This window comes from Aptenodytes patagonicus, chromosome 6 (assembly GCF_965638725.1).
Source record: "Aptenodytes patagonicus chromosome 6, bAptPat1.pri.cur, whole genome shotgun sequence".
Classification (NCBI taxonomy): domain Eukaryota; kingdom Metazoa; phylum Chordata; class Aves; order Sphenisciformes; family Spheniscidae; genus Aptenodytes; species Aptenodytes patagonicus.
The window spans coordinates 70,443,257-70,470,223 of NC_134954.1; the positions used below are offsets into that span (position 1 = coordinate 70,443,257).

General features: G+C 34.4%; 1 protein-coding gene across 3 annotated transcripts in view; it reads right to left on the reverse strand.

Annotated features, from left to right (window-relative positions):
* The window catches only part of LRP1B (LDL receptor related protein 1B), a 780,133-nt gene that overhangs the window by 188,999 nt on the left and 564,167 nt on the right, over positions 1 to 26,967 (reverse strand). For all 3 annotated transcript variants that reach the window (XM_076343117.1, XM_076343116.1, XM_076343115.1), the window contains 8 exons: positions 17,442 to 17,582; positions 15,154 to 15,279; positions 13,643 to 13,774; positions 7,493 to 7,627; positions 6,955 to 7,084; positions 1,795 to 1,921; positions 1,489 to 1,640; positions 1,073 to 1,197 (listed from right to left, as the gene is read on the reverse strand). In XM_076343117.1, coding sequence (XP_076199232.1) covers positions 1,073 to 1,197; positions 1,489 to 1,640; positions 1,795 to 1,921; positions 6,955 to 7,084; positions 7,493 to 7,627; positions 13,643 to 13,774; positions 15,154 to 15,279; positions 17,442 to 17,582 — 1,068 coding nt within the window. The remainder of the gene's footprint in view (positions 1 to 1,072; positions 1,198 to 1,488; positions 1,641 to 1,794; positions 1,922 to 6,954; positions 7,085 to 7,492; positions 7,628 to 13,642; positions 13,775 to 15,153; positions 15,280 to 17,441; positions 17,583 to 26,967) is intronic.

Genomic DNA, 26,967 nt, shown 5'->3' on the forward strand with positions numbered 1-26,967 from the left:
AAATTAGTATGCATATGTTTGCAAAGTAATTTTTTTCAAAACTATTTAAAATTCCCAGGGAAAAAAGACCAAAAAGACAGTTTTTCTTATTGATTGTTAAATATATTTTCTTTCAAAATGCAGATTTATTTTACATGTCATATTTAATGCAGTTATTTAGGAAAGATGTATATAAAAGAAACAGGATCTTCGGGTATGTAATGCTGTGATTAAAGCAACTTTTGAGAGCCACCAACACCAGAGACATATTTGTATTAAAAGTTTATCTTGTATTACAGTAACATTTTCTTTCTCTCTTTTCAAATAAATTTATAGAAAGTTTATTTTCTGGATTGCCTGGTAGCAGTTTGTTCTGAGGAAATTATCATTTTTTGCAGACTTGTAACCACCTTTGCTCACTGAAACAAGTTTTTCAAGGTCTCTTCAAAACCAGAATTTTAGGAGGAAAAAGATAGCTAAAAGCAAGATTATTCTTAGTCGGGTAGTGGAGAATAAAATTTAACCATCAATACCGTAGATCACCGAGAGTATATGATAACTTTTGTCTCTTGAATTCGCTAAACAAATTGAATATAAAGGAAATCTGATTATTTACAAGGTCTCTTCCCACACAAAAAAACCTAGGACTCAAAACCAAGTAATTTCAGGAAATAAATATTTGAGACACAGAGGCTGGGAATTTCTCGCTGTGGAAAAAAATTCTAGTTTGCTTTCCAATAGACATCTGAGACTGTCTGAGATTACTGCTTTTTAAAGGACAGTTCAAGGTCCCTTGCATTCCTAAATTTTTTTTTTTCTTTTTAAAAAAAAAAGCCAACCAAAAACCACCAAACCTGGAATGATAGGAAGTGTTTGATCTTAGATTTTCTCCTTAAAACACTCAGAAAAATTTTAGTGGAATTTGTACTATATGTTTTCTTTGGTACATTAATTTTAGCTTAAAAAAAAAATACTTCAGGAGTAAAAAGTGGAGATAAAATACGTGATTACTTAACTTTTGGTATGCTTTAATATACATAAAAAGTAGCAGGTGATATTAAAACAATTAATAGCATCCTTAAGAACAGCCAACCTTTCTCTCGTGCTCTATTAAAGACTTTCACTTCCTTCAGGTTTATTCCAAGGCCAGTCCTCATGGTCACAGCATCCGTGGCCTCATTCTTGTGGCCTCTTCTAATAGAGCCATTTGCATGTGCTCTGCCAAAAAAGTTGAAGATGTCTCATCAACAATCCTCAACTAATTCACACCAAACAAAGGACTGAAGGGCAGTGGAGAGTTCACCTAACAGAAGGTGAAGAAACCTGTTCTCATCTATGACACTGATATGCTTTAGCTTTCAGCATCAGAAATGCCCTTTCTTTGGAAATTGCATAGCTTTCTGCAATCCATTCTGTGACCTTGCTAAGGAATGGCTAATCCTACAAAGGTGAAGCACCTGGCACTGAAATAACATTTTGAGACTCAAATACTTATGAAAAATAAATTACCTGTCAGACCAGTAGATGTAAGCTCCAAACACCGCGACTGAAAACATATCCACATTGCTCCCTGACAGCACAATCTCCCGATTCCCTCCACTCTCAAGGTCAATTCTTTCTATCTTGTCGGTACGAGCATCACACCAATATAATCTATTTTCCTAAAGATTAATTTTAAAGGAAACATCAACAGTCTTGTCCAAGTATTTAATTAAGAATTATTAAGTTTACATCAAAGTGGAAGACCAGCTGGCTTTAATGAAACATAACAAATACTGTACATTTTAACACATACTGGAAGACAGAGGAACTAACCTCATAGTCGATGGAAATCCCATTAGGCCACGCAATCCCCAGGCTCACAAGCACAACCTTCTCAGACCCATCTAAGTGTGCCTTGCCTATGCAAGGAGTCTGTCCCCACTCTGTCCAAAATAAATACCTAAAATGTTGTAGAAATTACCAATTAAAATTTAGCATCAAAATAAGAGTTGAAAATATGTAATACTGTACTTCAATTGCAAACAAAATGCACCATTACCATTAAATAGGTATTTAAAAAACATAAGGCTCATGTCTCTAAATAATCTTAAGAGATTAAATGTATCATAATAGTTGTTTCATAGAACACTTTGTTGAGAGTTTTTTTGCAAATGATATATATGAAGTAATTCTTAAAACTGTATCCGATCAGTAAATATACAATTCTGTTCCTTAAAGAATTCAGCTTTGTGCTTGGAAAACTAAAAGCAAATTAGAAAAAAAAATTACTGGAACAGAAGAAGCTCTCGCATCTAATTACTAACAAATGTTATGATAATACAAGAGATGTACGTCTAACTTAAAAAATGTTTTAAATATGAAGCAGCGAAGAGCACTGTGGGAAATGGTAGAGCAAAGGGATTTTATTTGGGAAGAAGAGATTTTTCCTATTCTCCCTAACGCTCATGGGAAGAATCTGCATCTTACTTATCTAATTTTATATTACTGTATACTTACCGGCACAGTAACATCACTATTTTGGGATAAGATGCTAGGTCAAACTTCTGCCTTGACCTCCTACTTCTCAATCTGTTGCTTTAGGTACAGCAAAATGAGGCCAGCTAATCTACACAGAGCACTTCCTTTACTGAACAGTAACCTATGGAACAGCTTTCAGTAAATGGCTATGTGTCTACAAATAGATATATGTATGTATAAATATTTGTGTTAAAATACATTATAAACACACACACACAAATATATATATATATATATTCTGAGCAAGAAATCTCTAAGATAACATAATTGTGGTCTAGCCTATTACTAATCGCCTGAAGAGAAGCATTTTCATAGCAAATATTCATAAGAACACACTAAAACTTTGTTTAGTAATATGCTGTACACAAAGTGAACAGAACATAAAACCCCATTGTTTTTCTCTGTGTGGAATGTATGTATTAGTCTGTTTTTAAAGATTACAAAGTTTTCTCTGCATTACTAATCAGTTCTACCCCTGAATCTGGTGCTAACATTATACCAATCTGTGGTTAGCTATATTTGATTGGATGACTGCAGGTACATGAAATAAAGAGGGATAAAAATGGGACAGGGGAGAACAAATATGGATCCTATAATTAGCTCAACAAATTTAGCTTCTGAAACAAGGTCCACCTTACTTCGGCTCTAATTGTAGGGCTTTTTGACTTAATAAAAACGAATTTGTTCTCCTACTTCTTGACATAGCAAACAGTAATATGAATACTAACTAAAAAACTTATACTACATGTAATGTTATACTACATTAGGAAATTGAACTGCTACATTAGCTAAATTAAAAATAGGTTTTAGAAATCTTAAAATAGACAGTATGAACCAGCTGGATATCAGCAAGCACTGCTTAATTTTAATACAACTTTAACCAGATTACTAACAGCACCTCTAAACAGAACTGAACTTGCTTTCAGGCATCTAGTCAGAGGTACTTTCTTAACACAAGATATCAACTAAATGTTGACTACAGAAAGGCAGGCATTCAATATACTTGAATTAAACGCTCCGTGCTCTTTCCTTAGACTAGTTACTCTGAGAAAAAAAAAAATTAAAAACCATAATTAGCAGGTTAAATGAACCTAGAATCCTCCAAAGAAAATCTTGAATACCTGCCAAAAATGTAAGGCAAGTTACTTAATACTCTCTTAGAGCATTAATTATTATAAATATATTGATATATAAACTTACATAAACTATTAACCAGTATAGAAAAACTTGACCTTCCCATATCTTCCCAAAAGGTCTGGGAAGTACCTTCTAAATTACTTGTTTCCTGGACCTTTGTAGGTAGCAACATGCTACTGACACATTTGGTGTATATACTGCAATGCTAAAATAACTATGACTCAACTTATTTCGGAACTATCCCATATATAATTTACATAGCTGACACGGAGATGCAAGTGGCAGAAATTTTATGCTGGCCTAGAATCAACTTTCAGAAAAACTTCTTTGGAAAAAATTAAATGAGAGTTTAAACTCCCCCCCCCCCAAAAAAAAACCAACCCTAAACGCAAATGAAATTCCCAAAATGTTTTTGAAGGAGTATCTTCAAAGTCTAAGAATTATTTCAGTATTAGCTTAACTCCATATTTCAATCACAATTCTGAGCTTCATCAGAAAATTATTATTTAATCGGGGGGAAAAGAAAGTTAGCCAAGTTTATGTTAAATGAATAAGTATACCTGATGAAGGACAAAGACACTCCTTTGTAGGACTACATGTTCTTAACTTTTTCCTTAGTAACAATAAATAATGTTACCAACCAGCTGAATGCTGGCTGCTTCGTATCTTGGTATAACTGGCAGATTCAACGAGTTCTAATAACTGCTATTTTCCTCTCTATTCTTATAGCTGTCAACTCAAGCTTCAAGAAAAATGAAGAATGTGAAGTCAGGGCAAGGGGAGGGAAGAATACCTTTGAAAGTTTTGCCTCATAAAGGGAAAGAGGGTGTGACAATAATGCAGAGGGTAAAAAGGCCTTAATCTTCCCACAGAAGGGTACACATGTACTTCACTAACAAAACATTGCTATCCTTCTCATGAAGAAACTTTGATTGGGGACATCTCAAGATACCATTTTGTGGCACAGTATTAGAAAAAAAGAGAGACGAAGCTTACCTGCTTTCACAGAAGATACACTGTTCTACCCGACATGTAAACCAATTACTAATCTGTGGTCCTCTCATCCTCCTATGTTTTCTTAAGCATTCTAAACACATCTAAAAACTAACTATAAAACTCAACAAGAGCAAAACATCTAAGGAATGTTTTGCAACTGAATTCATTTGTACATTTAGCATTTATCTTCTTTATTGTTTTTTGTTCAAGTGCAATAATTTAAACTCTTCCAAATTATATTTTAATCACATTTTATTAATATCTGCTTTTTGGTGGCATTAGACTATTCTATTTTAAGACCTAAGAAGATGGTTCAGTGGCATCACTAAATATCCATTAATTTAAAAGCAGGAACTGTTTCTTTCCAAAGAATCTTGTTAATATTGTTGGCTATTATTTCATCTGCCTATGTGCACACTTATCATTTTGGTAAAATAAAACCATGAACTGTTGAGTCAGAAAGCATCATGTGAAAATATTGTCATTAAAATAAAAAAATCCACAGTTTAGTAAAAAAGCAACTTTTCTATCAATAGCAGTATTACATATTATTCTGTCACGGGTTCTGCATTTACTCTTCCCTATAGCAATTGTTAAATGCTGAATCTCAGCTACAACCCACCTTCCCTCTCCAAATACTGCAGAAAAGTTGATTATGCTTTTTCACTTTTTACCATTTCCAATTGAAAATAATGGATTTTATTTATATAATTCATATTATTTTAATATCTAAGGATTCTCCAGAGAAACTGCATCTGCTGCACTTAGTCCTCATAGACTTCATGGGAGCTTTTCCTTTCCTTTGATGTAAATAAGGGGTGAAAACCTATCTGCGTATGTGTACAGAAAATACATTATATATATGTTAAGGAAAATTACACTGTGAATTAAGTATTGTTTTGAAGAAGTTTGCTCTACCCTTCTGGTCAGAAGAATTTTATCAGGCTTCTGTGTACTTACCTTCAAAAGGGGTTTTTGGGGGTTTTTTTTGGTTTTTTATTTTTTTCTAGCAGAAGAGCACAGCTATTCTGGTACATTAAGGAAAAAAATACAATAATTAATTCAGTCAGATCCTGAGTAGGACCTGGAGAAGATCCTACTCTGAAGAACAGCATTAATCCTAAACTGTTAGCAGATACTGCCAAGCAACCAGTGGTGCTATATGAACACAGCTGTAATGATTTGTGACAAAAGCTATTACATTATGCAGAAAATAAAACCCGTTATTGCTTTCATCTTCATTCTTAAATACATTCAGCTGCAATGCTCTAGTCTGCAAAATACACAGATCACTATGTCTAAATTCTCATAAAGGAAATCATGGCAAAGATCCAAATGGCATTTTGCATCACTGGTATCAATCTGGTCTCGCTGAGAAGTCAGGATTCTTCATTACTATGGCTGCAAATTCCTCTGAGTACAGAGACGGCTTTCCTGAAAATAGTAAGATACTGATTTGATTGAATCTGGGGAAAATGAGCTACACAGCATCATGTCTGGTTTTGGGGGCAGGCGGTTGCTCCAATACTTCTTTAAGGTTTTGGATACACACCATTTAGAGCTTCTGTATTAGCAGAGTAAGTGTACCAGTTAAATGCATGGAGTCTTGCATATATTCCTTTTCCTCAGAAAGTACCTTTCATATTCCCATGAAAAAAAGATGGGAATTCTTTGCAGAATTTACTGCTTCTGTTTTACTTGTAGCTCTGCTAACAATAGTTTTGGAGCTGGAAGGGGACAGAAAGTTCTCGATTTCTGTTAATGCTGCAGTGTGGTCCCTACTCTCAACAAACAGTTGGATGAATACAGCTGTCATTTTTGAACACCCTTACTCTCTCTTACCACACGCTTCATTTCACATTGCTTTCAGCTACCCTGGGCAATATTCTTTGTTGTTGTAGTGGGATGTGACATGACACTGGAATTTATAACTACCAAGGATTACACTGTTCTACGATTTCATCGTGACATTGAGGTCTTCATTAGCTAATGTGACTTCCTTAGATTTGCTGGAAACTTAAGAACAGATTTAAGCATGCTTCCAAGCAATGTCTAAATTTCAGTTGAAATGATTGACTTAGAAAATGAAAACTGTTTTGCAAAGAAAGTACAGTATGTCATGTATACAGAGACCAATGAAAAAACTCAGCGTATGATAAGAATAACACTTCCTTCCACCTGTGCTTAGTTACAGCACAGTAGTTTCCAATACAATCCTTTTGGGGTTTATTAAATGTTTATCTATTAGAACAAAGGCCTCTATTTACTTATGTAAGAGCATGCAAACTTTAAAAGAAATGCAAGTAGCCGTGGTCATGTTACCCTTTTTCTGGGTGTACCGCAATAGATCTTGGCTGGTCCAAACCCTGGGATATAATTACATATCGGAATGAGCCGTTGAGCCTGGCAACTTCAATTAAGTTGAAGCCATGATCCGTCCAATATATGTTACCTAGGAAAAATACCTTGAAGTTACTGGAAAAAGAAAAGACTACTTGAAAAGTGTTTAAATCTTAAGTGTGTAAGTTAGGACCAGAAACAAACTGCTGTCTTTTAACTTACATGTATCTTATATTTGTAATTTCTAGTCCTATTCAGCCTTCCGTTTTAAAGTATAAACTTGTATTCGTGGTTGTCACCATTGAGACTCTCCATCTAAGAAATAGTGTCCAAGATATTTAAATATTTTTTTCAGTAAAACTAAAAAAAACAGTCGTGGTATCTTCAGAGAAAAATATCTAGGCATTTGGAATATTAGAAATAACAGCTGAAAGCAAACCAAGTTATTTAGTCTTGAGCTGAAGATGCAAGAGTGTATTGTCAGAAATCATGACAATTCCTAAAGAAGGTTAAGACCTACCTGCTATCCAGTCCACTGCAATGCCTTCAACTCTTCCCAAACCATTTGTGATAATGTCTTCTTTCCATGTTTGGTCTCGTTTAGATCTGCTAATTTTGTTGAAACCCATGTCTGTCCAATAGATTGTATCATTTCCTATAAAATACATGGCAAGGATTCTTGGATTAATTAAGTTTCTTCAGTCCAAGTATCTACCTCAGTAACTGTAAAAACTGCCAATTATAACTTTATTAATATGTCTCAGAGTAAATAGAAGAATGGTATCAACACTATCATCTTTAATTCCTTTTTCCTTTCTTTTTTTTTGAAAAAGATTAAAACAGAATACTAGGTTTTCTACTGGTTGTTTAGTACCGCACATGTAACACAATAGGGCCATGACAACAGATGTAGGCCACTACCCCTGTCAAAAATCAGACAAAAAATATGTTGCCTTGCTTTGGGGTTTTTTGTTCCTAATGGGATACCTGTTTGAAAACATTTTGTTTTGTTTATTGATCCCCATTCCAAAATATTTAGAGGTCTGAAAAACTACAGTGTAAAACTGCCTATACAGTCTTTTCCTTCAGTAATCATACAGATTAATTTTGGCAGTATAAAAAAAATCTAACTAGTAAAGAAAAAAAAAAGTGTGACATTTGAGAGTGATATACTGATAAAAGAATAAAAAATTGACTCTATCCGCAGTTCATCTTTTATTTTAGATGTCCTGGCAAGCTTTCACTAAGAGTCTTTTTTGGTGTTTTAAGGCATTTCAGCTGTCTTCCCTGCAATTCTGCTGCAGCTGACTGTCCATAAGGCGGAAGAGAGGGACCACGAGGTAGTCTTAGAGTACAAACCTATTTTCACTGACCATTTAAACTTGTCAGCCAGGCTCAGAATTTGGAGAGGCCAACACACAGACATGCACTCCCCTCTGTTGCCACAAAGTACCCTTGATAAAGAGATGGGGCAAACAAAGTGATGACATCCCTCAAGCAGAATTCTCTGTATTTCCATTGACAGAGCTCTGAGTTAACAGCACAGCCATGCTGCAACCCACATTCTGGTTTCAAAGTCGTCAGCTGGGGACCTCCCAAGTGAGCTATTTTCTCTGGGAAAGACATTGTTCAGAGATAAATAATATTTTTTCCTTCTTTATTTTTTCATACTTTATATATCTCCTTTTAATTCCATAGGAGTGTGTGCATATATATATTTTTATATAATATATTTCTATATACAAATATATGCATATATATATAAAATAATAAAAGAAACAAAATTTACACAGATAAAATTCAGTTCCAAGACCAAACCAGTTTGGTATACTCAAGAACCCCAGCCACACCACCTCTCATTTCAGCAAACTGTATTTGGAAGAAATGGCATACAATAAAACAAATGACAAACTCTGACTTCAAGTATCCCAGACATATAGTTTGATTATCACATACTGGAGCCATGTATTTTGCTACTTATTTCAAATGAGTACGAAAATTACACAGATCTTAATACTAGCTGCACGTATATTCACGAATAAGATACTGATCTATGACTGTGTGCAGGTGTATACCAAATACCCTTCAGTGGAATATGAGATATACAGAATTACTACAAAGTCTTATCTGAAAGTACATAGTTAATAATAAAAAAGTTATATCTATTATGTTTACCAACTGGATAAGACATTCTACAAGTGAAATTTTTGTATTTCATATTCCAGGTTAATTCATCTCCATAAATTAAACCACTTTGTATTCATACTATGACCATTTAAGTCAGCCACGTGAGCAACAATCCACATAACAGCTTAGAAACTCAGTTATAAGAACACAGAGATCTCTGTGGTTTCATTTCCATGACTTAATGTATATAACACAACTGAGTTTGTAGTGCTGTTTTCCCATGTTAAAGACTTAAATGACTATTTTTTAAAATAGTATTTTTCAGTAATCCAAAAATTCAAACAACTGAATTACTGGATTTGCTTCCAGATAATCACATGTTAAAGAGATAAAACCAATTAAAAAAATCATATTTCTGTTTAAAATATATCATTACACACAACCACCATTAAAAGTCTATCTAAATTACTAATTTATTTTCTGTAAAATGCAGTATTTTGTGACACAGCTTTGTTTTGTTAATGATCAACATTTTTCCTTAATACACACTATCCCTGACCTGAGTATAAACAGGTAGAAAGCAACTAATGGTTCTGTACGTGTACAAAAAAGGATGGTGAGGACATACAAAATCAGAGAGATGTGCAGATGTAACTTCAGAGATATAAAAAAACTTCCCAATAATAAAGGAAAACACATTTTCAAGACAAATATTACAGGGAATATTATTTTAACATCAGTCGAATTGGATTTTTATTTAGTTGGTAGTGTTCCTGTAAAATGACCAGAATTTTTAAGCAGAGTGAATCTGTTCTACAAACAAAAATTATAGAAGTAGTTTTGGGACTGGAACTAATCAGGAAACTCAAGTAATATTTGCTGTGTTGGAGGAAGTTCACAAAGCACATGCAGTTCACTGCTTCTAGAATGTATCCTTAAAAGTAAATGCTAACAGCTTGAGTATGCAAAGATAATAATTATCCAACCGTACGCTGATATTAAACATCAGCTAACACATAATTTCCTTAAAATTCTCATATTCTTCTACAGTCCTACACCTTATTTGCCTACATTTTGTATCCTGAATAAAATCTTCATTAAACATAGCTGTAAAATGCATTGACTATGACATTTTGATATAATTGTTCAAAGATGCTCCAAGGCAAAAAAGAGAAAGACTTATTTTTTTCTGAAGTACTGATAAAGGTTATTTATTCACAGCAATGCAAAACTTTTCAGTCACTATGTTCTATACATTATGTTGGAGAATATTTTTTGATTTTCAGGTACTTCACGACAGCTTAAGAAAAGAAAAAAACTATACACTTGTGCTCTACAGTGTGAAAAGATCTGTGGAATTAATTTTCATTAAACTAATAAAGATCCCTGTGGGTTTCAAATACAGATAATACTACAACATTTGCTGAGTTTCAGTTTGCACTTGGATACAGATGGTGTGATCCAAATGACAAACCCCTCTCATTTCATGGAGACAGCAATTTTTATGGCTTCCTTTCTGCTAATAATCAAAGTTCTCCGTATCTCAATAAAACGTAACATTCTCAGTAGGACTCAACCGCTGAAGACCCATGCCGTGCAGAACAAGCTCATAGGAATCCAGATTAAGCAACTGGCCTTTATTTTGTTGTTGTCTGTCCACTTATAAAAGTGGATGACTTTGTCACAGATCTGTGTGTCAATGCTGTCTCTGTCAGGTAGCACTATTAATATTAATATCGCACAACCCTGTTTAATTTTCCCAAGTACCCTGAAAAATAAGAGATGATAGAGACGAAAACTCCCTTCAGCATCTGATTCCTGAAGTCAGTTCTGGCTTCAAGACAGATGGAAAGAAGGCCTATACTCAACCTGGAGCCTTCAGTATCTATTTATCTCTTCTATTGCTGGAATCTGAAGAGAATTACTACCTGGAAATGACAGTCGCCACAAAATGGGAAACAACTGTCTGCAACTTTACGCAGCTTCTACAAGCATTTTGCTAAGTGGTGAGCATTAGTAACCATGGCCTCACATTGACTCCTACAGTCCACAGGCAGCTTATCAGCAAACACTGAAAATTAATTCCATTTAATGCATTAGTAGTTTGCCAAAAAAATCCTGTAACTCAAAATTCACCATACAAAGTATCTGCTGAATATTACCCCTTTTGCCAGGCCTTGTCAGCTTAGTCTGTAAATGTTCAAAATGCTTATTTCAACAAAGAGAGTAAAATCTATTCTCCTCCCACCTATACACAGCTGTACGTACATCACAGATGCAAATGCCTGAAGGCACAATGATAGCATGAGTAAGAGGGGGACAATGGAGACAAAAGTGGGGAAAAATATGTGACAGAACACCTCTGGGTTCCCAGCTCCCACTAAGTTCAGCAAAACTCAGTGAGGGATTGGGAAGACTTCACTTTTCAGAGGCAAAATCTTGCAAATCTTAAGCTGTTTCTGAGATGAACTACTGCAGAACTGAAAGGGGCTCAGCAATAACACTGTATTCTTTCAAAACTATCAACAACTTGAACTGTTATTCCACCTTTATGGAGGCTTTTTGGCACTAATGAAAACATTGATGGAACCGCTCTGCATTGTTGTACTTCATCATCATGCAAGCTGGCGAACCTCACTCAATTTCATCCTTCCTGAAACCTCGTTTTTCCAAAAAGCTAAATATTAGTACATGCATCTTATTCTTCCCAAATATTAATTTGATATTGACTAGTGAAGTCCAAACAAAGCTCTCTAAAGTAGGAGCTAGCATATCCTATAAGTAGACTATGCTAAAAAAAAAAAATTCCCAAAACAAACACAAGATGCAAAATCCCCAATAAAATCCTAGTATCAGTATTTTAGAACGAAAAGGTCAAATTTCAGATTTCTGTATTACACATAATAATTTTGTAAAGCTTGCATGATTTTAATTCAAAAAAGGTATTTTTTTAGGGTAAGTATACTATAATAAAAACTATATTCCCTGGAAAACCCAATTGCATTGTCTTAGTACTCTCTGTCAAGAACATGCGTAGCTACCACTTCTCTATCATTCTGTATCTTTCCAGAAATAGATGAAACCAGCTGTATGATAGTCTTTCCCATCTAAGGTGTGTGTATAAAGGCATTGGCTTTTAAGTGATTTTTATGTGTCAGTAGACTGTGACTGAACTATACCTATGATATAATGAAAGCTCTGAACATTAGCTGTCACCGATTTGAAAGGAAAATATACAATTATGAGGGCACTGTAAAATGTTAAGTGAACTCGGAGTTTTACTAGGCAGAGTAGAGGTGCAAGAGCATCAGTGAAGAAGGCAGGTCAAAAGAAGAAAAGACTTTAATGAGTTTAACTCCTAACCTGTTAACAAAAGATGGGTGATATTTGTGTGATGAAGCAGTCAAACAGAACAAGCAGAAAAAGGTCTGGTTTTAATATGAAGGCATATATTATCATATACTTAAGCAAAAACTTAGGATCTCTCAATGCTGAATTCCCAGGCAGAATTTATTTCAAAATGAAAAATAATGGAGTATGACAAAATAATTGTATGTTTCAGGAAGCCAATGTCCATATGTACATAACACAGGTAACTTAAAATTTTATTTCTAAACTGCTAGTTTGTATACTCAATGGGTAACAAAAACAGCTCATGAGAAAATCCGTTTAGAAGGAAGGCTGGTCAAAGAGCTAATGAGTTAAAAATATGGAGGTACAAGATGTTTTCAGGTCACTACTTGGTCACAGATTTCTTATTGTCTGTAAACTAACCATAAATTCCTAATGCCTTTGAAGATATTCAGACACCTTTTAGTACCAGTGGGAGAGGTACCCAACTACTTTTCAGGATGTTATCATTAATTTCTTTCCACCTTCTTTCACATGTATGCAAAACAGAAACCTCCTAATTTCATAGGGAATTTGTGAGGCTATCTAAACTAAAAACTGTCTCCTATTTATACACTGCAGTGGAAAGGTACGTAGTGTAATTAAGATAGAAATGCCTGTTCTTCAGGCTGTTGGAGCATTCGCTTCTAAAAGGAAGAAACAGATATGGAGTTGGCTTGTACACTGCAACGAGCAGTGGCCGAGCTTTACTGGACGGAAAGAAAACTGTCCCCCTCAGCTGTCGAAACCACCTGCTCGGTACAATACATAGGACTAAGAAAATCCAGTGGAAAAAATGTCATGAGAGGAACAAGCTTTTTTCTTGAAAAATGAACTAATGAAACCTGCTTTCCTACAGATTTATGACCACTTTCTCTAAAGCCACCAGTTTCCTACTCAAGTTCTCAGTGATGTCTCCACTGGAAAACAGCGGATAGTGTTGCTAGTGCAATCTACGTATACGTAATGCATTTTTCTATTTACTGTAAATAATAAATAGCTAGAGGTTAACACTGTAACACACAATCAACTTCCAATTCCTTCAAATATAGTTGTAATTATTTAGAAGGTTTGAAAACTGGGGTTTTATTTCATTTATAAGAATAGTATACAACATTTGCCATACATACAATAAACTATACATAATATTTACCTGCATGGAAGTCTATGCCCACAGCAAATGAAGTTCCAGATATAGGCATTAAAGCATCCATTTTATCATTTGGATCAAGAGGAATTCCTCTAATTCCTTCATGAACAGAATACATAAGAAATGATTCAATACCTGTGGTAAAAATAAAATAGCCAATGAGAGCAAAGTGGAGACTTTCCCAATTAACAAGACTTGAGGAATTAATAACCACTGGACATAGTTTTCCAATACTGCTCCATAGTTTTCCAGAATGATAACTCCATCTCTTTGAAAAAAACATGCTTGAATTATTATGGTGTATTTCTAGTTAAATGATAAATGCAGTCTTATAAAGAGAAGGGAATCACCGTCCATTTCAAGCATCACCTTAGAATTAAGTAATTAGCAGTAATGAAAATTAAAACTTAAGAACAACATGGTTTTGAATTATGAGAAATTTAAGAATATTTTCAGTGCACTACTACACTTTCTGTACATATTCAGCAAGAGAGAATTTTAAAGAACTTGTGGAAAGCGGGACTCAAGACTGTAAATTGTCTTTTGAGGCATGGGATTCATCTCACCTCATTTAGTCACGCACACCTCCTTTAGACAATAGAGAGAAATACATAGTTTTAGTGAATAATGCAGTTGATGCATTTTAAATGGCTACTTTTGTGTTAGATTAATCACACTCCAGATGCGTCTATTTCTATTAAGTAGGAAGAAATTCTACTGTGTAGGGGTCTTGTTATGCAGTCATTCCCAGTTGAGATGAATCACACCTAATTGTTGACAACCAAAATTAGAACAAATACTTTGTTGCCCTAATCTGTTCATATATCAGAACACTTCTAAGTTTAAGGGAAATTACCCAGTGTGACGATACGTAACTCACATTCTTGAAGAATTTTAACTACCATACACAAAAAAGTTCCTTTTTCTTCACATCAATTCTTTGAAAATTTGTTTCTTTGTAAAGAGCTATCTAGTAGAAGACCCTAAGAATGTGGACTAAAAAGTTTCAGGTAGAGAATTACAAAATGTTCTTCTAAGCAAGAAGAAATCTAGCTAGCAAATAAAAAGAGCAATGCTAAACAAGTATTTAAAATTAAAAAAAAATCAGGCCTTACTTTATATTGAGGGCAATACAATAAGATGAGATACCCAACCTTTCAGATACTGTAGCCTATAATTTAGTTTAAAGTTAAGGTATATGACCTTGAACAAATATGTGCTGCTGTTAACGATGGCTCAAATGGTCTGCTTTTCTGCCTACATTAAAAAAAAAAAAAAACCTAAAAAATATTCCTCAGAGTTTCCACAAAAAGCTATACAGAACTAAATAAAGAAATTAAAAGCTAAATTGAAATTCTGTCCTAACCACAATAGACATTTCTCTGTTACTGCCTTTAATCAAGCATATTATGTATGGTTATTTAACTTAAAATTAATAAAGAAAGTTTATTTACTCATTACAGTGTTCCCATAAAACTGAAGTTAGTTAAAATAAATATTGAAAGCCATTTTACCTTTGCATGCCATGCGGTTTTTTTGAAGGTTGTAGCCTACTGTACACACACAAGTCCTGGTGGTTTCTGACGTTGGTAAACAAAGCTGGGAGCATCCACCATTGTTTAACTGACAGGAATTGCTACCTATAACATGACAGGAGAAGAGACAAGAGGAAACAAAATTTGAACAGCGCAATCCTGACTAAAAATGAGTGTTGGTATCAATTTATGAATATTACCAAAACCAACTTTTGTTCAGTTAACTTCTTTGAAAAATTGAGATATGCATAAAATATGTGAGGCTATGCTACTATTCATATACTCTTCCATGCTTCACTCTTACAGCATTTTATCTGCGTACTTAGAATAGTGGGTTTTTTCTTTAGAATATTTATTTTTTAAATAACTCAGTTTTCTGAAGCAGAATCTGCCCATTTTAAAGTAAAAGTATATGATGAAACTGAAAATACTACATTAAGTTTGTGAGTAGCAATGCTGAAATCTCACTGACATTAGTCTAGAAGGTGTATCTTATTCTAGACCACGAGCAAATCATTGATCATATTGTATTGAGTCATCAAATGTTATATTAACCGCATATCTTCATGAACCACCATTTGTTTAGTATATTTAAGATATGCTCCAATGTGATCTCACAGATCCATGCTCCTACTTTTTAATTTAAACAATATTTACTTTTAAGTAATAGATGAACCCTTTTTAATAAGATTTATAATAAGCATTATACACAGTACAATAAGCATCTCAGAAATTTGAAGCTTCTACAATAAACATCTCAGAAATTTGAAGCTTCATGAAGAAACATTTATGTCTACTAAGACGTTCAAGGAATTAGTTGATTACAAGTTACCAAGCCCATATGAATCAGAGCGCTACTTATCACATTTATTTTTGCATTCCTAATTTTGAAGTAAAAAACATTTCTTCATCTAAAGTCATAGATGTTTTCTAACGATCCAACCATACAAATGGAAAAGACAGGTGAGGTTTCAAAGTCTCTGGTATCCTCAGACAAAGGTTGTATTTGTATACAGAGAAATCTGTAAGTGCCCTCACATCACATTTGATCTCATGTCACTTCGATTTAATGAAATGCAAGACGTATACAAAATATGCAAAGATTCTTTAAAAAAAAAAAATGCAAGTGTAAAGCTGAATCCCATCTACAGTGTTTAATTCTTATATCTAAACCCTTGATATTGCTCTGTCAAAATATAGATCAGCAAGGTGACACTTCACTACACAACCTCAGGGCTCTCGTTATGGTTAAAGTTCAGTAGTACAAAACGACAGAACTGTTCCTTTTCTTGACTTTTGTACAATGGAAGACACATATTAATGCCACAGACACCAGATATTGCTAACATTTGGGCACTCATGGGGCTATCTGTACGTCTCCATGGTAGGGAGTTCAAGCATTTTAAAATGACAGAAACATTACTGAATGCCTACATTTTTATTACTTACTGTTTCACACATTTAAAACTAAGGGCCAGACTGGCAAAGCACCTTTGGTGTTTCCTAGATTAGGTAAAGTGGCAAATGTTCGCAGAAGTGCTCGATATGGAGCTGAATTAATGTACTCTGTGCATAGACTACTTGTCCATCAGATATCAGACAGCTTAGCTCCATCCTATGTTCTTTTGGAAGCTTCTCCACAAAACTAAATTTGTTTCCTGTAGATCCCATCCTCATCACTTTCAGTGCAACCATCAACACTTTGAAAGTAGCTGGAATCAGAAATAATCCCTTTCTAAAGAGTCTCCCAAATGTCTTAATCTCTGATCTCCAAATTCATAAAACTGTGTGCATGACCCCAAATTACACTTTTTCATATTATCTTAGCTCCCACTTTGCCAACTAAGTTTTGGCAGTATTAGCAATATTCCCCCATTTTTCTGCTGTCTCACTTTTGATTTATACTACTGTATAAATACTGTCACTTCTGTCAATGTAGATGAAGTAAGCTGTCTTAAAACAAATAGATAATTAAGAATATTAATGAATCCTCTCATAATACTTTACTTACTTAAAATTTCAATAATTTGAGATGAGGTTCAACTTCAGAAAACATCTGATAAATTAAAATATATCAGGCAGATATTCTAAATCAATTATCCTATTATATTCAGCAATTTATTCAATAATAAAATATTTTATAGTATTTTATCACTGAATTACAATGAAATACATATTATTTTGTTCTAGCCACGTTTGGAGAATAACATGGGAAAAGATACTATGCATTCTAAAAGTTGGTTAAACATGCTTAAAACTTAACATACCTTGCTGTGCTGCTTTATCATACACTTTCATATGTACAACACCTGAAGTTTTGTTTCGTAGGACAGTTGGGTTTCTTCCATCTTTTTTGTTACAGGTACCGATCTGAGCTAAGTTCTGGTCTGCCCACCAAAGCTTTTTATCTGTAAAATTTTCAAGTTTTAAAAATTAAGAGGATCACTATCAAATTATATATGTTTGAAACCTAGGGTGGGAAAAAGCTTTTGAGGTTAAATCTCAGACCAGTTTTAAGGAAAATTGCTCAAAGAATAAATAATGTTGGGTTTTTTTAATTTTAAAAACAGAAATTTTGGATTTATAAATTTAGTTTTTCCTCTTTAGGTGATAGGTTTTCACACATTTTTAAGTGGAAAAACTGAATTATGCCAAATTTATAACTGAAAATTACCAAACCTTATTCATAGATCATATACTACAACAACACAGGGTTTGTTCTCTGACTTTGCTATATCCATTCATTATGTACATAGAGATGACAGGAACTCTGGTTCCAGGTTTTCATTACTTGAGTGTTCAAATTAGTAAGTATGACAATTACCATAAAAATAATTAAGAATCTTCTTACTGTCTTAAAGAAATTATTGAAATTACCAACTTAAATTGATAGTAACTTTTTCATCAGAATTTACACAAGATTTTAAAATAACAGAAAAAATGAGACATGCTACGCACATACTAGCGTAAAACTTCAAACCATCCTTGTCAATCCACACATGCAGAATACTTGAATCACAGTATGAAGGACTCGTCAAAAATTTATGACAGTGAATTCTCACTTGATGCACAATTGCAGCATATGCAACATATTTTTCAAAGGTTGGATTTCAGGTGACTTTAGCCATAAAGATTTCACTTAAATTCAGACAGGATTCTAAGTGACATGAGGATAGAAACACTAAGTTTGATCACATTGCTGTGGCCATACTGGTTACTGTGGAAGTAAATTTTCATTAAAAAAGAAATTAGGATACAAATGTCAGTATTAATGTAAACATAATCTTCATAACAACTTAAACAACAGTGTATGAAGACAAGCAATTTAAAAGGAATTTCAAGAAACTGAAAGGTATACATGAGATGTATATTCTCTACTTCATTTCACTATCATTACTTCAGGAAAATGCTATTTTTGAAGCCCCAATAACAATTTAAATATCAACTTTAGGGATTGCTTTAGTTTTGTTCAGAAATACACAATATTTATCAGTGTTATCAGGTTGTCATTTTGAGACTTTGACTCATTACCTGCTGGAATTAATGAAAGAGCCTCTTCAGTTAAAGAGCTTGTTAGTCTTTTATTCATCTAACAAAAGCTAGTGAGATGCCTCAGTGTCGGTGGTTTATAATTTCTTTAAGGTAACAATCTTTACTACTTTTCCACAAACCGTTTTTGGGGTGGTATTCCTACCAAGTTTTGAATATTTCATGTTTCATGCCATCACTTGATATTGCACAAATGGGGCATATAAAATAAGTCACAACAACCACAAAGTAAAAAGAAAAAAGCAAAGACAACCTATCAGGAAACACAGCAAGAAGAAATAATGCAAACAGAAGAAAAGAGTATTATATATACACTTTTGAAAAACTTCACAGCAGCTCTCAGAAAATTTGTATTCGCTATTGCTAAGACTTGGAAGATTGAACAGGTTAAAATGAGGGGAAACCAGAAGAATGCTAGAAATGCCCTTCACTCCCTTGGCATTTCTTTATAGCCCTATGCATATAAAAGGCCACAGTTATTAGCTTTACTGTAGCTCTGAAGGATGACATCAGGATCATAGAACTGCTTTCTACAACAGCTACATCTTGTCAGTGTTTCAATGAAGACGCTGCGGTGACGATGGAGAAGCTCTGTAGTATGGCACTGCTACTCATAATGGCCATACTGTCAGGGACTACAGTCAAGTGTCATAAATCGGGGGTGCCCAAGGACTGCTCACCCTTATATCACATCTGAGACTATCACAACTTGAGAATCAGGGTCCTGAGATCAGCCATGACATGCTTTTGTGACTTGCCATGTGCCAAGAGAGAAAAACCCCCAACCTTTAAATTTCACATATGCAGGTACCAGCATTACACACTCCAGGTGGGATCATCTGTTTGATGCAGACTAACATATTCTACATAAATATCTTCCATGAGGTACACGGTGACAGTTCAGTCTAGAGGAAACTAAAGAATGGACTGAAATTGCAAAAGTGCATTTCTGAAAGGCAAGCAAACTTTTGTCAGATCCAAAAGAATAATAAACGTAGTAACGATGCTTACTGTCTAATTTTAACAGACTAAACACTTGAGAACTTAAACTTGCTTCCAAAACAAGACTCAGCTAACTCATGGCGACTGAATGTTCACAGTGAAGAGCTCCTTACCTAACCAATGCCAAGTCCTTCAGCTGTTTCCCTTATAATTTTTTCATTTTTATCATAATTAATTTCAGCCAGCTTGTTCCCATTATTCATCAATCTCAATGGTTGCTGGAAGCAAAGCAAATCAGTCCTTTCCTGTCTGGGTGAGACTGAAACACAGAGCATACCGAACATACAGAAAACACTTAGCCAATGCTAACTCTTAATGTCGTCCTTCAGACATGGCATAAAAGCATTATTTCAGTGAAGAACTTCCTGATGTTTCTAGCTGTAGACAAACCAATCCAAATGCAAAGCACCGCCAGCTATTTCTATCAAGCATAACGGGAACAACAACGTCCTGTATTCTACTTTTCACAGTAGAGGCATGAGATACTTCTGCTAGTTTTTGACAACTATTTAAAACCTTAGGAAAAAATCAATGCACAGAGCTAACACAACCTTTGTCAAAATACAGATTTCTTTTTGAAGCGAAATGGAGAACACACATATGCCATACTTCCTTGACAAACCCAAAAGCCACCCCGTACAAAATCTTGTCTGACTGAGCCCCAGTATACTGCAAAATAGCAGAATGATTGACTGGTTGAATCCCTTCAGTTTGCTGGCAGCCAGATGGCCGTGCAGCACATGTGCTGGCCAGCGTATCACTTCATGTGTCGCTCCAGAGTGGCAACAGCCTGTGCTTTGTTTTGACACAGAGAAGATGGGGAATGGAGTGGAGAGAAAAAAAGGGAAATTTAAGGAATACTTGAGGAAAATGGGGCATTGTGATAGCAAATTGTGGAACTGTGAATGGGGAAGGCTCTGCAAATGCTTGCAGTAGGGACATCTGTTGTGCAGAAAAGCAGGGGAGAAACTGGGGTGAGGTCTTAGGATGAAAGATTTGGGGTGTTGCACTGGAGGTATTATGGAGAGAAGGTTATAGAGAGAAGCTCAAGGTACTCTGTTAATAAGATTCAGTAGACATGAAAGCAGTCTTCACCAGCTCCACTTCTGCTGCAACAACTGCTGTTTTGAGGCTACTTAACCCTAAATTAAAATGCCTAGTTATATATGGAAATTCTACTGACTTTACTCTAGGGAAGAAATTCATTTTCACAAGTGAACAAAATTGCTTGCAATGCTAAACCACATTTTTCATTAAAAACAAATTACAATCCATAACTAAGAAATCATGAAAAAAAATTAAAAGCAGGCTCTACCTCCCAAGGCATCAGAATATCATTTTAAACAGCTTTGACATCAAACTCAAACTTCAGTGAACTAACGGCCAAAGACTGACACAGAAACCATAGCCAATCTTCTGATTTCAAGTCCTTAACACATTAGTCCTCACTGTCTCTAGAGTACACACAGATGTATGATGAGATGGCCTCAATGTTCCAGGTTGACAAGTTCCACAGCTCATAACACATTTCACAGTGTCTGTTTCTCATTTGCTTTGAATGCCAGAACACCCTACCTGAGTCCTTACTCCCTTCACAAGACTTAAACAGTACGATGACCTCCTTCCAACTCATTGTGGGTTATCAGTTTCTCTTGACTTAGTCAAGTCATTCACCTTAGTGACTGGCTAACACTCTGTAAGTGTTAGCAAAAGTAAGTGCAAGCAACTTCCCTCTGCTCTCAGCCTTTTGGAAAAGTAACTATTTTAAACAAACTGAACTAGCTAACATTTTGATAGCACATTACGTCAGACCTAGATTTGACCAATAGTCCCAAGGGCAACACAACGTAGTTTTTGTGTGAAAGTTAAATTTAACCATGAAAGGGAACACAACAGAAAAAGGAAAAGAAATTATAACAGCAATTTGAATTCAACTTTATCTTCAGTTTGTCACGTGTATTTTTGAACTGGAACTAGGGAAATGGCAGTATACGGACAGTACCTCATGTTTAGGTTACTAACAAACTACTGCTTTGCAGTGAGTTAACGTTTTACTCATGACTACATTTAAAGTATTAATGACTGGGAAATACGATCTCGCATGTTCCACATGAAGAAAAAAGTACGAACACTTCCTGTTTTTCTCCAAATAGTTATGTATCTTTTAAACATCTTAAATGAAATGATTAAATGGGGAAAATCTGTATAATTATGAGTTTAACATCATCCATATTTTCATTTCAGACAGGAAAAGTTATTACTGTAGATGAACCAAAAGTAAAACCCTAGATCGAAAAAACTTAAGCTTCAGGAACACTGCCTTTCCAACAAATATTGTGTATTAACCTCATTTCTAGTTCATTTTCTTTTCAGTTAAATGAATTGTTGCCTATGCTGCAGTTTTAATATTTAAATAACTAATTTATAGAGACAGGCAGTTGAGTGTTTCATGATGAAAGCTGCAGGTCTGAAAAATAATTTCCATTGCAGTAACTGTAAAAAGTTACTGCACAAGAGAAAATAAACTCTGAAAATATCAAGGGAAAAAAGCATTTACTGAGTAGTCTTCACAGGTACATGATGCGACAACAATCTACAGAATGAAAACATTCTGAATATGAAGACTTGGAAACTCAAATGGACCTCTCCAGTGAAACCTGTGCAAAATTTAAAGGAAATCTATCATCCTATGTATCCAAAGGTGCTAGTATTGACTGAGTGAAAAGATCATCCTGTGATATCAATCTGTTAAATTAATAGTAGCTTGCATCTGATGATTCTTTTAGCAGACAGTCCTTAGAACAAGAAATTCCTGTGCTCAATTTTGATGGTGGATATTATAACAAAAAGACAGATGTGAGATAAGAATATAAAAGTGACCATGTGATATAATCCATAATGGAAATAATGGGAATTTGACTTCTTTTTCTTTTTTTTTTTTTTTCTGTGAGATTATGACTCACAATAATGAATTATCTATCCTAAAGATTTAGGCTAACTTTTTCAATGAAATGATTGTATGTGAAGAAGCGATTTCAGTCTTCAAATCCTCTATTTGACCATGAATCAGAATGGCCCATTAAATAGTTTTGGTAATGACTGCTGTCTTGCGCATAGTATACTAGAACTTACTGTTTTACATATCCAAACCCATCCATAAAATATATTTTTTTTAAGACTGGAGTACAGGAAGGAAGCAAAACACATACAGTTTTGGTGTTTTGCATCATTTACTTCAAAGAAGCGATCAAACTCTTTCAGGCATTTCTTTAGTATTCTGTGCAAAACCTCATGCTTGGCTATGGTTTCGATAGCCTCCCAAAACTGCTTTTTGCTGACTTGCCTGTCTTTACGGAAAGGAAACAAAAAAAACCCCCAAATAACCCACTTTGCATATTCTTTTGCTGAGAGATGAAGGCATGGCATGTGCTTAATCAAGAAGTTCAATTACCAATCATTATCTGCACCACAAATTGTTTATTTTCTCCCTTTTAGTATTAGTATAGAGCCAAAGCATTTCTACATCACCGACTGAATGTTCCACCATGTGCCTCTTTTGCTTACTGAGCTACTAAATGCAGATATTGCTGCTTTGATATACAGTTAACAGTATCTAGACAATTTCCATCAATGGTGTCAAACATGTCAGATCACAGAGTTCTCCCTCCCCTCCCTTCACAACACAAGAAACAGAAATCATCACAGCATAAACTCATTGCTAGTCCTTGAGGTACCTGACTGTGAACACAGAGGCTGAGTAGTCTCCTACGCCACCTATACTGTTAAAAAAGACAAATCACGACAAATCACAAGTGAATACTCTAAATACGCTTCATAATGATTCTTTTGTCTTCTTCCATCCTTGTTAACGTGACACCTGGATAAACATTTAATTAAAAATATAACTTACAAAATAATTAATTAATAATAATTAATTAAAAATATAACTTACAAAATCTCACTGAACTAGTATTTATTCTTCTACATGGAGGCTTTATATGGTGCACTACAAGTTTTAGAAAGGGATATGGACACAGTATGGGGAGTTAAATGACAAAGACAACCTGAAAATTTAAGTAAGGTGAAGCTCATACAAATCCTGACATTTCAGGTATATTAACAAAAAAAAAAAAACCCAACAAAACACCAAACAAAAAACCAAAACACCCCCCCCCCAAAACAACCCACAAATTCTGAAGTACAGACATCTTGACATAAGAGTCAAAACTCTTATGACTACCTGCCAAAAAACTGATGATGAACTGGTCACAGCTGGCCAGTTATGCCCTAAGACCTAAAGAATAGGGGTTTTAATTGTTCAGAAACTGCTTGGTGACCGATATACACCACAACACAGTCTCATACCAAAAACACCCCAACATGTTATACAGCTATTTCTTACCATAATTCTAAGCAGAATTTTGGTCTTTCTCTCTCTGCGTTATTAATATATTCTCTCAGGAGATAACTAATCTGTGATTTCTAGTATTAGGATTAATTAATCTATTTCTATATTAATTTTAAAATATACTAGATGATTTTACAAAACCACTTGATTTTAGCATAAATACAACTTGCTTTCACAAGCTAGGGAAGAAATAACACTATTTGAAACCTTTAAATATCAAACTGAAGTTAAATGATTTATTTGCTTGATTATGCTAACAAGAGTGTTGTTCGATCACTAATTACAATCTTGTTGCTGAAACTGGGTTATAATATACATTAAAATTGTTGTATTTATCCATTTTGTTGGGTAATTAGCATTAAGAGCAACAACATGTTGGGAAACAGCAATTTCAAATGCCAAAAATTGCTACACTAGCATTGTGGACAGTCCTTTGGAGATTTCAAGCAGTACTCTGAATGCAAATTTTGATGGGCCATTAGTTTTCATTAATGGTTGTTTGAGTATTTATGGAAGACAACTATGTACTGTACTTAGAACTGGGCAAATTGCCTAGATGTATTTCATATATTAATGCTAATGTAATGAATGGTGTTACGGCTATTAGAAGACTGATGACTTGGAAAATTAAGGTGTATGTATTTGAAGTTTCCTGATCTAAGCAGCCCCTTTCACTTTGCAATTACACCCAGCAAAGTCACAGCTCCCACCATTTGAGTTAGTAGAAATGCATTCTGGTGTTATTTTTGAAACTTTATTCAGGATAAAACAAAAACCAAATAACCAATATATCATTTAATCACATGATGAAAATAAATGGCAGCATGAATATATTTTGGTAATATGAACCCACATTTTCTGTCTAAGATGAAATACTGTAATTGTTACTATGTTGATTGTTTGATAATACACGTTGATGGCTGTGTTATATACAGTTTGTGTTCAAAAGACATTGTTCTAATATCTGCACTCCCATTGAAAAGCTATTATATGTGCCTGATATTGTTGTATTGCTGATTGACTTTTTTTACATGAATTTGAACAGAAATAGCACTTATACATAGAATCATTCACTACATGGCTACTCTATTTTATACTAGTAAACAAAGACTAGAAAAAGGCTACTACTTAGCATCATGGAATATTTCCTTTGAGGTTTCTAGCACAAGTATTTAAAAAAAAAATCACCAATGCATAACAAATTATATCCTCATTATACAATCTACATCATATTCTTATTTTGTAGCGAAATGAGCTGAATTTTGTGATTTTGTGTAAACTGTATTTCTGGGAGGACCCGATACAAAATCCAGTCAAATACCTCCACCAAAACTGCTGACAGAAGCCTCCAATATCTTTTTCTTCTCAGTGACAAACTTACAGTAACTAATCAATACTTTTCTAGCAATGCTCAGTTTATGATTCAGAGCCATATATCATTCAAGAAAGAATACACCAGTTTGGAAATACATCAGATATTGCTGCAAGTTCCTTTGTAACCCAAATCTTGTAGTATAATGACTCTGCTCACCAATTCAGAAATACATATAGTTCTCACCACAAAGATAAATTTCCAACCAGCTTCAGTTACAGTCAGGGAACCATTTTCATTAAGTAACTTGGAAGGCAGCAAATGAGACTTCATGCAGAATGCCAAATACATCTATATAATTTGATTACACTCAGACACTGGCTACCAGGAAAACTGCTAAAATCAGATACTGAAAATGATACACTAAACTCAATCCTTAACACAAGTATAGGAAGCATTTTCTTAATGTTGAAAAGAGTATCGCTGTACTGTATAAGAAAATCAGAGATTCTCTCACATGGAACATCCTGAGCTTCCAAAACAGTGGATATATTTGTTATCAACTTGTAAATGGTGTCAGTAGTAGGTGTTGAAAATTATGTGGGCCATAGGGTGCTGTGAATTAAATAAGCTTCTAAAAGACCAGAAGAAACTTCAGAGGTTTTTGAACAAAATAAAATGAGCAGTTAACATAGTAGCTGAAGAAAATTACCGTTGACCAAATGCAAGTCAGTAAAGAGTGGGAAGTACTAAACAAAGCATTCACACGCATTTTTGAATGGTAAATTAACTAAAAATGACTGATGTTGCATGCACTGACATTTCACACAGTGAAATGTGTATTTCATACAGTGAATGTGTATTTGAAGAAAAAGTGGGAAGAGTAGAAAAGCAAACGTGACTTCATCATGGATTTATCGCAACGTCTTTGTAATACAGAATGGCAAGAGCAAAAAAAAAATTTTTGTAGGCATAGAAAAAATAGTAATTTTGTATATATTCAAATACTTTACTTCCAAATGGAATATAATTTTCATCCCATCTATATCATGCTCAAAGAGATGTAGAAAAAGCAGACACCAAAAGACTAGGAATTTTGGAGCTCAGCATATGGAAAAAGAAAGATGACTGACACTACTGAGTAGAAAACCAATAAATGAAAGAACCAAAATACAGAAAGATTTGAATTATATAACTTGTGTCCATTTCCCTCAAGGATAAACCTGAGAGTCACTTTGGCACCAACTTGTTTGCTAACATTAGTTTTTTCATGTCTTATCATTACCTTCTACATGCTCCCACTAGAGGATATAATAGTAGGAAAATGTTAAACAGAGCCTGGAAAGGACTAAACATTTGAAACACTAGTGGTAATTTCCAAACAGTTTACGACGACTAAACTGAAATACTAAAATAGAGGGATTGAAAGCAATTAAGTACAAACAATGAGGAGACTGAGGAGTAGTACTAAAGGGGAGTGGCAGTCGTCATTGCCTGGTGAAGCTCTGAACTACTCCATAAG